Genomic DNA, 13013 nt, shown 5'->3' with positions numbered 1-13013 from the left:
TCCTTCACATAGAGAGCTACACCCCCGCCCCTTTTGTCAACACGATCCCTCCTGTACAGGGTATAGCCCTCTATACCCATGGTCCAGTCATGGGTGGAGTCCCACCAGGTCTCCGTTATCCCATCTCGAAGGAAGGGTAGCAAAACACTGCAGCAACCCCCTTGGTTCAGCAGGGAACTTGAGGACCTCCTATGCCTCAAAAGAGATGCTTACAAAGGATAGAAGGCTGAAAGTACCACCAAGGAGGAGTACTCAGCATTGGTCTGCAGGCAGTGGATCAGGAAAGCCAAGGCTGTAACCAAGCTCCATCTGGCTACACACATCAAGGATAACAAAAAGTCCTTTTTCAGATATGTAGGGAGTTGGAAAAGAAGTAAGGGTAACATTGGACACCTGCTGAACCAAATGGGACAGCTGATAACCGACACTCAGGAAAAGGCCAATCTGCTCAATGGGTACTTCGTGTCAGTGGACTTTCATCAGTCCAATGGGACCACCCGGCCTAGCAAGACGAGGGATGGCCAGGGTGAGGGCGTATTTATACCCAGCATCAATGTTGATCTAGTAAAAGATCACCTTGAAAGGCTGGGCACCTTCAAGTCAGCTGATCCCGACAGATTACACCCTAGAGTAGTCAAGGAGTTGGCAGGTGTCATAGTCCAACCATTGGCAAAAATGTTTGAAAGTTCGTGGCGCTCAGGTGAAGTACCTGAAGACTGGAAGGAGGCCAATGTGGTACCCATCTTCAAGAAAAGGCAGAAAGTAGATCTCAGGAATTACAGGACAATCACCTTGACCTCAATCCCCAGTAAGATTCTGGAGAAAATTATCAAGGAGACCCTTCTGGATAAGCTGGCTGAAGGCAACATCCTGAGCCAGCATGGGTTTGTCATGGGTAGGTCTTGCCTGACCAATCTCATCTCCTTCTATGAGCAGGTGACATATCACCTGGACAACAGAGAAGAGATTGACGTCATATATCTGGACTTTAAAAAAGCTTTTGATCTGGTGTCCCATGACTTCCTCATGGAAAAACTGGCCAACTCGGCTTCACCACAGTCTGATGGCTGGGTAATTGGCTCCGAGGTCAAACCCACAGAGCAGTGGTCAATGGTAGCAAATCATCATGGCACTCCGTGACCAGTGGCATCCCCCAAGGCTTTGTCCTTGGACCAGTTCTTTTTAACATCTTTATCAATGATGTGGACATTGGTGTCAGAAGTGGACTGGCTAAGTTCGCTGATGACACTAAAGTTTGAGGCATAGCGTCCACACCTGAGGACAGGGTAGTGATCCGGGCTGACTTAGTACGTGGGCAGATACAAACCTGATGCCGTTCAATATTGATAAATGTAATGTTCTCCACCTTGGGAGAAAAAACCTGCAGGATGCTTATAGGCTCGGCAATGCTACGCTTGCTAACACCACGACTGAAAGAGACTTGGGGGTCACGACTGACCACAAGGTGAACATGAGCCACCAATGCGATGTCGCAGCTGGCAAAGCAAACAATACTTTGGCTTGCATCCATAAATGTTTCTCAAGTAAATCTCAGGATGTTATCCTCCCGCTGTACTCAGCCTTGGTGAGGCCACAGCTGGAGTACTGCATCCAATTCCAGGCTCCGCAATTCAAGAAGGATGTGGAGAAGCTTGAGAGAGTCCAGAGGAGAGCCAGGCACATGATCAGAGGGCAAGAGAATAGGCCTTATGAAGAGAGACTGAGAGCCATGGGACTCTTCAGCCTGGAAAAGTGCAGGCTCAGGGGGGACCTGGTGGCTGCTTGTAAGTATAAAAGGGGTGTAGATCTGGGAGAACGCTTGTTCCCCAGAGTGCCCCAAGGAAAAACAAGGACCAACAGTCATAAACTCCTCCAAGCCTGTTTTAGGCTGGAAATAAGGAAAAATGTCTTTACTCTCCGAGCCTCCAAGACCTGGAATAGACTCCCTTCAGAAGTGGTTCACGCACCTACTCTGGACTCATTCAAGAAGCATTTGGATTCTTATCTTGCTGGGATCCTTTGACCCCAGCTGACTTGATGATCTTCGAGGTCCCTTCCAGCCCTAATGTCTATGAAATCTCTGAAGATGTCAGTAAGTAATTAATAAAAATGTTAAATGGACCTTTGTGAAATCTCACTTGAGATCTCCTTACATTCTGTAAAGTACATAAATATGTAACAGCAATGATGACTAGCCACATTTCTCCAGAATATCATAACTTCTATATTCATTTCTCTCTTGTGCCTTCTGGTAACCACTAGGTACTTAGAGAGCTGACTGACTATAGCTTCAGCTCTGCTATAGAAATATGAGTGACCACAGCAACATTTAGTGAGCTGAAGACAGAAAAAAGACATTCCAGGTAGAATGTTTGGTGGAAGGAGACACAACAACAACAACTAGGAGAGGAGAGGGCCTTGAGATTTGATATGCTAAAAACTTATATGGAGTTACCTGTCAATATGTTTCTTACCAACCTCCAACACTTACCTGATAAAATATCGGCATGGAAACTTTTGGGATGGGATGCTTTTCTAAGACTCCTTTTCCAATTTAGTTTCCCCTCCAAGCTGAGTAAGAAAGCTATTTTCCTGTATGAGTGTTAAATGGGAGGAGAAAAGTATTCTTCCTGAGAAATACTACAAAAGTAGCCCTAATTCCATATGATTGTAGCACAGACCTAAACAGAAGACTGTTTAACCAAAGAGACACCACAAATTAAAAGTCTGTTTCCCAGTTTCAGAAACACTGTAAAATCAGTGGTTCTGCCAGTGATTTATTTTCTTCTATTATATTAAAACCAGTAGTAGTAATTGGAGCAGGGAGGGGAATTACAAAGAGGAAGACGACATGGGGTTATTATGATATTGTAGCAGGCTTTTATTATTGTTCAAAACTCTGTTCATCACAGATATTTCTATTGGTATTTACTAACAATCCTCTAAACAAAAAGCATGTATTAAACTGTACAGGTTCTTGGTTTTGACCACTCCTACTGGCATTAGTTAGCCATAATACATTGCCATTTTGGTGCTATCCTTCCAACCCAGGTTTGGGTCCTTCCAGACATTGAAAAGCTTATTTCAGAAAAGGAAATTTAGGGTGTGGGCAACGAAGGCTGACTTTAAATATACATCTTCAAGAATGTCTTTATTCTTTTCTAGATTGTGGATTTTGTCCCCTGCCCTAATTATACAAAATCTTTGCATTGTCAAGGGTTTTACAGTGACTTCCTTTTGGAATTCTACTTCTTCATTAGCCATTGCTGAATGAGGACTGAGTAGACCTCATCCATTAAGTTTCTACAACTACATTATGCTTGCAACCACAGACAAATCCCAGTTAGAAAAAGCAAAGAATTTAATACTTTAGCATTGAGATAGAATTTTACTATTACTGATGCAATTAAATTTGCTGAGTCTCTCTCAGAACATTGACCTCCGTCCTCCCCCAATAACTAAAAGACTGCAATCTCAAATAATACAATTTTGTAAAATGGCTTTCAGGTACATTATGTCCCAAAACAATTTTTATAAGTGTTGAAAATAGTATAATTGCATGATTAAATGGAGGGGAAAGGAGAGAAGGAAGAGACAGAGAGAGAGAGAGATTCGTCTTTGAGATATATTGTGAAATAGGACAGACAAGCAATGAAGTATATACAGAAAAACTACTACAAATAGTAGTAGCTGCTGAAGAGCATGATACAGAACCAAGGAATGTGACACTGAAGCGTGAAAGATGAGACCAGTGACAGAAAGATGGAAGATATTTATGACCTAATACTTATTTTTACCCTATCTAGATACTTTTCTTGTCAGCACTGTTAGAAAATGCACACCAAAATCTAAAGCATTACAAAACAAAAGACAACACTCTGGGCTAAAGAACCAGGAGAACCAAACACATGTCGCTAAAAGACTAGTCTACTGCTTTAAAAAACAGTCAAGATAACAGAAAGGGTTGGAACAATTGATTGAAATAATGACCATCTGCTTAGAACATGTACTCAAGAAGCATTCACAGATGCAAAGACTAGATTATCAGATAGTATAAATTAGCATAGCCTTAATTAACTTCAGTGGATTTATATTCATTTACCTCAATGAGTATCTGGCTCACTGAGTCCTTCAAAGTTTCTGCAAAGACAGCCACACAGTTGCCCTAAACAACAGCCCTGATGACAGCAATACAGTGGCTAGACCTTGTAGGTTCACGCTTAAGAAAAAAGGCCAGGGAGAAGTTGGTTTCAGGTGGGAAGAGGACTTCAGGATGTACTTTCATCTTTGCTCTCATAGAGCAGGAAACACTTGGGGTTCTTCCCACTCTGAAAGTGGAGGACCCGTGGAAACACAAGCCAGGGTAAGCGAGAAAGATTTGTGAGCAGAGAAGGTGCCAGTTTGGATCTCTTTGTCCATAACAGTCACTAGTACCAAGATATAAGGAACTTTCATAGAAGAGATCTTAATGTGATAAGTGACAGAGACCTCATTTAACATAATACATCAGCTACTAAGCATAAATATATGAGTAAATGGAATAACTTAAATATTTCAAAATGGAATTTTGACAAGCATTTGGAGAAAGAGTATTTAATATAACTTCTAATAACAGAAGAGATGAGGAACTGGAGATATTTCATGGTCTCCCTGCCACCCTAAAAATTCCTATGCTTGACAGAAAGTAAAATTGCTGTCATTTTCTAGGCAGTAAATGTTTTACCGCTGGGAAAGCATTTTGATGTTTGTAACTTCTATTGAAGAGCGCTATGAAGTAATTTAAAAAAAATATTGCCACATCTGAAAAACAGACCAAAAGGAAGTACTAGACACTTGTTCATCTGTATTTCTGTGACTTTTCTCACTCGGTATTATTTGCAGCCATACTTTTATGTCTGGCAAGAGTGCCAGCTCTAGTAAGGATCATATATTAACTTTTATCATGTTGATTACATATGTTCGCCAGTTTTGCTGCCTACATACGATTAGTGTGGTTTGCACATACTCAATGACACAATCCAGAGCATGACATTTTACAGAAAATGTGTATACTGTGAAATAGCTCCTTAGAAGTTTTCTTTCCCTTACAGCTTTGATCCACATGACATCAACAGTCCTACATTTTGAATATGGGCATACCATTTACGTTATTATCATTTATCTCTTTCATATTATATAGCTAGTCAGAGCTATGGTAGTCATAAAAAGTCCCTTTTATTATTGAGTGACGTGAGTTTTAGCTGAATAAAAGAAAGTCTTTTAAAAAGCTTTCATCTGTGATCTTTAGTTTCATAATGACTTGACATTTAAATTCTGTTATTCATCAACACTTCACAGAAGTACTTATTTGTCTAAATGGATTTGAAAGCCTGCAAGTGAAGAAAATCAGAAAAACCTGGTCTTCAATATCAAAAGACTGTAAATGAAAAGTATTTTTACAGGCGGCACGCACCCAAGTTTTATTGATCAATTAACTTCCCCTCAAATTAAATATTTGTGAGTTTGGATATAAGAAAAATACTTACTGGTAAATGTCTTTTCGGAGAACAGCTCTGCTAAGAGGGTTGTCAGCCTGGGGAGCCATAGAGACTGAGCCAATCTTGAGAACTAAAGTGTCTTCTTTTATTGCTTGATTGGCTACAGCTAAAAAGAGAGAAAATACATACACATGTTTTAAGTGTAAGCATGCACAGAGGCACGTAACAGAAACATAGAAGAGACTGTTATTAAAAAATCTCAAGATCAGCGGGGGTGCACAGGACCGAGTACTGCAAATACTTTATTGCAAAAGAGTAATACTTGTAAAGGAATCCTGTGAAATTGTTGACAATACCATGACACATAGCGAAGAGGCTACTGCAGCCTAGCTGGCTCACTAAAGTTCTACCATGCATCTTAAATCTGTAACGTCTTGCTCTATCTCTTGCTACCTTATCTCAAAAGTTTTTTTTCAAAAGGAACTCCAAATACTTTTTATATCCTGCAGCTGTCCTCTCACAAATACCCTTCTGAGGTAACAGCTACAAAAAATGCCAAAGGATTAATTCTTCACTGTATGGGTTTGGACCCTTGGATGGTGTGAAATAAAAACTGTAGAACTTAAGTCTAGCTGGCACAACAGGAAACTTTCCACACTAGCTCTCCACAGAATCATAGAAAATTAGGGTTGGAAGGGACCTCAGGAGGTCATCTAGTCTAATCCCCTGCTCAAAGCAGGACCGTCCCCCAACTAGCTCATCCCAACCAAGGCTTTGCCTAGCTAGGCCTTAAAAACCTTCAAGGATGGAGAGTCCATGATCTCTCTGGGTAACCTGTTCTAGTGTTTTACTACCCACCTAGAGAGAACAGTTTCCTAATACTTAACCTAAACTTCCCTTGCTGCAACTTGAGACCATTGCTCCTTGTTCTGTCATCTGCCACCACTGAAAACAGTTTAGCTCTATCCTCCTTCGAACCACCCTTCAGGGAGTTGAGGGCTGCTACTAAATTCCATCTCAGTCACCTCTTCTCTATACTAAATAACCCCAGTTCCCTCAGCCTCTCCTCAGAAGTCATGTCCCCCAGCCCCCTGACCATTTTTGTTGCCCTCTGCCGGACTCTCTCTAATTGTCCACATCCTTTCTGTAGAGGAGGGGCTAAAACTGAACACAGTACTCCAGATGTGGCCTCACAAGTGCTCAATAGAGGAGAATAATCACTTCCCTTGATCTTCTTGCAAAACTTTTACCAACGCAGCCCAGTATGCCTTTAGCTTTCATGGCAACAGGACACATTGCTGGTTCATATACAGCTGTCCACTGTAATGCCCAGGTCCTTTTCTGCAGAGTTGCTGCCCAGACAGTCAGTTCCCAGCCTGTATCAATGAATGGGATTGTTCAGTTGTAAGTTCAGGACTTTGCAATCATCTCATGGTCGCTGCTGCCCAAGTTGCCATTTACTAGTACATTCCCCAGCAATTCTTCCCTGTTTGTGAGCAGCAGGTCAAGAAGAACATGGCCCCTAATTGGTTATTTCCAACACTTGCAGTAGGAGGTTGTCCCTAACATTCTCCAAAAACTTCCTGGATTGCTTGCACACTGCAGTATTGCCTTCCACCACGTCAGGGTGATTGAATTCCGCCATGAGAATCAGTGCTTGTGATTAATTGGGAAAATTCTGCTAGCTGTTTGAAGAAAGTCTCATCCACCACTTCTTCCTCCTGGTCTAGCAGACCTCCACCAGGACATCACCCTTATTGCTTTCCCCTCTGACCTTAACCCAGAGACTTTCAAACAGACCTGTCTCCAGGGTCATACTGGAGCTCTGAGCAATCATGTGGCTCTGCTATGTAAAGTGAAATTCCTCCTCCTCCTCTTCTCCCTTGCCTGTCTTTTCTGAACAGTTTATACCCATCCATGACAGGGCTCCACTCATGCAAAGTATCCCGCTGAGTCTCTGTTATTCCAATCATGTCATAGTTCTGTGACTGTGCAAGGAGTTCCCATTCTTCCTGCCTGTTTCCCAGGCTCCGTGCATCCTTGTACAGGCACTTAAGGCAAGTAGTTAATTGCCATAATTTCTCAGAAAAAATGAGGACACCTCCCCTGTGGCCCCCTCCTGCTTGCTCTTCCTCCAGTTCACCCACTTCTCCACAGGGCTTTGGTCCACATCCCCTGCAAACCCAGCTTAACGCCTTCCTCACTAGGTTAGTGAGCATGTCAGTGAAGAGGCCTGGAATAGCCTGCCATCGGAGGTGCTTCAAGCACCTACACTGAACACCTTCAAGAGTAAATTGGATGCTTATCTTGCTGGGATCTTATGACCCCAGCTGACTTCCTGCCCTTCGGGCGGGAGGCTGGACTCGATGATCTTCCGAGGTCTCTTTTAGCCCTAATGTCTATGAAATCTATGAAAGATGCTCTTCCCTCTCTTCATCAGGTGGATCCCATTTCTTTCTAGCAATCCTTCTTCTTGGAACATCATCCCACAGTCAAAGAAGCCAAAGTCTTGCTGGTGATATAACCTGTGCAGCCATGCATTGATCTGCAGGATGCACCTGCTCCTGCCTGGGCCCTTTCCCTTGACCAGAAAGATAGAAGAAAATACCACCTGAGCCCCTCTCCCCTTCACCCAGAGCCCTGTAGTCACGTTTGATCTGCTCAGGGTCTCCCCTGGTAGTATCATTGGTGCCCACATGGATGAGCATCATGGGGTAGTAGTTAGAGGGCCGGATGAGTCTTGGTAATCCTTCCATGACATCTGGGATATGGGCTCCAGGGAAGCAGCAGGCTTCCTGAGACAAAGGGTCAGGTTGGCAGATGGACCTCTCCATTCCCCACAGAAGGGAGTCTCCAACCACCACTCCCTGTCTCCTTCTTGGTGGCCTCAATCCTTCCCACTTTGAGGAGGCCTAGCTTGTCCTCTGCCACCAATGGAACATGCTCTTTGGCCTCTGTTGCTAGGGCTCCATATCTGTTCTCCAAATGAACTGCTGCAGGTGAAGATGAAGATTTCTGCCTGCTGCCCAAGGTTACAAGGTTCCAGTTTCCACTTTTGTGGTAGTTCATGTCTTTTCCCTTCTCTAGCATTGCCTCTGGCAGTTCTTCCTCCACAGTCCCAGAAGTCTCATCCAGCTTCAAATTGATGAATTCATGGAGAAGGGTGCTTTGGAACCTAACCACCTCCTGTATCTCTCTTGCTTGTTCCCTGAAAGATACCACCAGGAGGCACTGCTCATGCTGCTGGCACTCCCCCACCTGGCCATTACCAGAAGGGACCTGCAAGCTGCAGTCCCACAGAGCCAAACCCAGACTTGGATGGAAACCTCAATGGTCAGCGGTCCTGCCTAGACAAAAACCTCATAGGTGCATGCAGAAGCAGTGACTGTGGCTCTGGTACTGTGATGTCTTCCAGCCATTTCCTTGAGTCTCTTAATCTGCCTCTTCTCTCTTACTGCCTTTCTTCCAAGCACACCTTCCTTAGTGAACTCACCTGAAAGCTGACCTGTTTACTGTTCCTTGGCCCCAAAGGGTTCCTTTTTCCCTGCTTCCTCACACCAAGTTGAAAGGCTATCCTCTCAAATGGGAGGTGGCATAAACTGACCTGCAAACAGACCACTGAACTACCTGCAAATTACTTGCCCTAACCTTGTTTGCTGGCTCCCTGGTCACTTTTATGCCCTTCTGGGCATGGACTGGCTCTGCCCCCCTGTTAGGGCTTTTGCCACATGCAAGCAGCAAGCAATCAGCAATTGCTCAGCTAGCAACACTCCCAGCTTCTAAGAGCACGTGCCCAAAATACACAGAGAACATCAAACAAGCACACCGCAAGCCAAGGTTGCGGTCTTCACAGTTTGCAAAGCAAACAGGATAAACACGTACCCTGGCTAAGTACAGACAGTCAAAAAGTCTGAGGCTGAATCACTTTAATCTTTGCAGGTTAATTTAAACTATGTATATGTAACCAATAAGCAAGCAAACCAACATGCACTTTTGAGTCTGGCAATGGAGCCATATGCCTTCAGTGGCCCAGGCCAGAAGCCAGGGGACATTAGAGCATGCCTCCCGGCACAGCTGGAACAAACAGCTTGGGCCAAAGCTAGCCCACCCACCATGTGAGGGGGCAGGGGGTGTTGCAGGGGAGGTGCAAAGCATCCCAGGATGCTGTGGGACTGTGAGTTAACTTGAATCTGGAGGGGATCTGGGACAGAAGTTCAATAAACCGATTTAACCTAAATTATCAGTTAAATCTGATACTGCATTCATCCAGGTTTATCTTAAACCAGTTTCGGCCATTTTGAAATGCCAGTGGGCTGGCATTAAGACCCAGCTTGTCCCTGCAGTGTCCCTAGGAGAGCACTTGCAGCCAGTGCTTGTTCCAGTGGCAGCACAGAGAAAGTGCATGCAGCCAAAGCCCCACATCTGCAGGTCAGATCCACAATTTGTTGACCCCTGAGCTCTAGGTTGTCAACCCTACAGGCTGTAGGTTGTTGACCCTTGAAAATTAGGCAATTTAAAACACTCCTTCTGTGAAGGATTATGTGGCAATTGAGAACCTACCAAGAACATATGAGGCATATGACCAAGCAGACTAACTTTCCTGCCCCATCCACAGAAATATATACATTTGTAGGCCTACATTTTCAACCCATTTCCCATCTGTAGATTTCCAACAGTAGACTCTGTGTGTCTTGTTCTGAAAACTAAATGTTAAATTGCTAGAAGAGGGTTTAATTACTTTACTAAATAGTCTAAGTAATAGATTGCCTTATGTAAAAAGAACTACTCAAGCCACATCCAGCTTCTTTAAATAGGTTCTCCAGTTTAGGTTATTTACTGGTGAACCAAAGAGTCACTTTTTGTGGCCATACTCAGAAGTCTGGACATATAATTTCATAAATTAATTACAGAAATTACAAAATCCAGGGCAAGACTTATAGAATATTTCGAAAGTTACAAGAAAAAACACACTAAATACAAGATGCAGTAGTTGACTACTAGTGATAATACCAATGATTTGCTTGAAAGAAAAGCCACTGCTTAAAAATCAAATCTTAAGTCCTTACTCAGACCAGAAAAATACTGTGTTTTTTCTTAGTCATCCCACTGAAGGGGGAAAATAACATTTTAACCATAAAAAAGTTACATTATTTTTTTAAAAAATCAGAACTCTATATTGGACAAAATAGCAGGGCTGTGTGAAGCTTTGGGCGCTGATTCGATTTGGAGGAGATTTCGCCCGATTCGCCAGCTGAATCTCCAAATCTGAATCGAATCAGGAGACCCATTAATCTCTCTGAATCAAATCGGAAGCTTTCAATTTGGTTCGGAGAGATTCGATGATTCAGACATAGACACAGCTTTATATGTTTTTTCTACATACCTCAAGGTACCAGGCAGCTTGTGAATGCAGAAATGGTGGGGCGGATGGAACATCCCACGGGAGTGCAGAGGGGACCCCTACACACTTGGCGGCAGACCCAGAAGTGGACCAGAAGCAGTTCTGGTCCACTTCCAGGTCTGCTGCGGAGTGTGTGCGCGTGGGGGACCCCCGTGTGCTCGGTGGCAGACCCGTAAGTAGATTGGAAGTACTTCCGATCCACTTCTGGGTCTGCTGCTGAGCACATAGGACCACCCCCCGTGCGCCTGTGGGACACTCTATCCATCCCACCATTTCAGCATTCACAAGCCACGCCTGGTACCTTGAGGTATGTGGAAAAGACATTTAAAGCTATGACTATGGCCAAATTGCTGATTCTCTAACTGGCACTGACACACAGCAATGCTAATTAACTTACATCAAGCATCATGTGGAGGTGGCTATGCTGCTTCTAGTTTAGGAGGGAGCCTCTCGAAAGTATTGTGGTTTACTTGGGGCCACTGCTGAGTATAATGATCAAGTCTCCTCTCTAATTTGTACCAACTATCAAAAACAAAATTTGGCACTACTGAATGAGGTGCTCTAAAAGAAAGCTGTTTTGGTCTAAGGGCACAGGCAGACAATGTTCTTTGGGTAAATATAATGCATCTCATCCAGTGCACTAAGAACCCTGATGGAAAATATGTAGAAGAAACCAAACAACTGCATACCAGAATGAATGCACACTAAAAATCTATCAAAGACAAAAATACCCAATAACCTGTGGGTGCATATTTCTCACAAGATAACCACTCTTTCTCCAATCTTTCAGTTCTAATCCTCAAAGGGAATTTACAAAACACCTTTCATAGATGAGCCGATGAACTTAACTTCATAAATCTAGTGTATACAAAAAAATCATGAACTAAATATAGACATTGGATTTATGGCACATTATAACCTGCCTGCCATCTGATAAGCTCAGGCAACCTCTCTACATTTTACCAGCCACTTTCTATTGCCAGGTCAACATTCCCAGGTTTTTTCCCTTCCACCTGCCTGTCTCACACCTACTATTTCTCATGGCCTCTGATCCTTACTGCCACACATTTGCATTTTCACAGACCTGCTTTTTGCATATTGGCTTCTATTCCATCCAGGCACTGGTGATGAGTAGGGATTGCACGTGGGTGCACAGGCACCCCCTGAGCATGGCAGTGCACCCCTATGAAAAGGTGCCGCTGACACTGTTGGTGGCACCTGCAGGCGGTCACCACTTGCTGCCCCCGGTGGCATCTGTGGATGGTCAGCGATCGCCACTGTCCACCATCAAAGCTATCAGTGGCATCTGTGGGTGGTCGCTTGCCACCCCCCACCCCAACAGTGCCGGCAGCATCTGTAGGAGCTCCCACTTACTGCTGCCATGCACGCAGCTGTGCCCCCCAGCCACTGGGGACATGCGTCATTCATGCATCCAGGAGACCACAAAAAACAACAGCTAAGTCTTTCTATGCCTGAAGAAGCATGTTTGTACCTGAAAGCTTGCAAAGAACAATTTTTTCAACTGTTTAGTCGGCCTAATAAAAGATGTTACATTTACCCACGTAACCTTATTTACCTAATGAAAAGCAACAGTCTTCTCTATTTAAAAGGAAAAATAGGCCTCAGTGCCAGAGGTATGACTGAGATGTGAGGTATGGGGGGGAGGGGTTACCAAGTACTGGAAAGCAGATGGGGAAGGTAGGAATCTTATCTCTCCACACATGAGATGGTGCTGTGGTATAGGCTGCTGCTGCCATGATACAAGCTCCCACTGCCACAGCAGAAGTTCCCTAGGGTCCACCATTCTGATGCCTCACTTACCCAACCTTACTTAAGTTATTTCAGTGCTCAGTTGGGTCTGTTACTAACAGACAAGCCAAATGATGAGAAAGGAAAAACCAAATGTATTTTTAATAGATAACTAATCCAGGAAGCTTTTAGTGAAAATGTGACCACCACAATCCCATACAGTACATTAATTTTAATGCCCTTATTGAAATCTAAGTCCTTGTTTTGTATACTGTTATTAACTGCAAATATTATACAAATGCTTTTTGTAGATGAATTACAATGTGTGGAGGCCTTCAAAAGCAGTTATAGTTCTAATTTTAAAAGGGATCCTATCAACTTAAATA

At 43.6% G+C, this 13013-nt stretch overlaps 1 protein-coding gene and 1 long non-coding RNA gene across 2 annotated transcripts in view; one reads left to right on the top strand and one right to left on the bottom strand.

Annotated features, from left to right (window-relative positions):
- Nucleotides 1-5517, top strand: part of LOC109320892 — a 29889-nt gene extending 24372 nt beyond the window's left edge. The window contains exon 3 of the long non-coding RNA XR_002103867.1: nt 5091-5517. This is a non-coding gene — a long non-coding RNA (uncharacterized LOC109320892). The remainder of the gene's footprint in view (nt 1-5090) is intronic.
- The window catches only part of VPS13B (vacuolar protein sorting 13 homolog B), an 869608-nt gene that overhangs the window by 321568 nt on the left and 535027 nt on the right, over nt 1-13013 (bottom strand). Inside the window, exon 29 of the mRNA XM_019545488.1 lies at nt 5526-5643. Coding sequence (XP_019401033.1) covers nt 5526-5643 — 118 coding nt within the window. The remainder of the gene's footprint in view (nt 1-5525; nt 5644-13013) is intronic.

This window comes from Crocodylus porosus, unplaced genomic scaffold (assembly GCF_001723895.1).
Source record: "Crocodylus porosus isolate Cpor-Errol unplaced genomic scaffold, CroPor_comp1, whole genome shotgun sequence".
NCBI lineage: Eukaryota > Metazoa > Chordata > Crocodylia > Crocodylidae > Crocodylus > Crocodylus porosus.
This window is presented reverse-complemented; position numbering and strand designations above follow the sequence as displayed.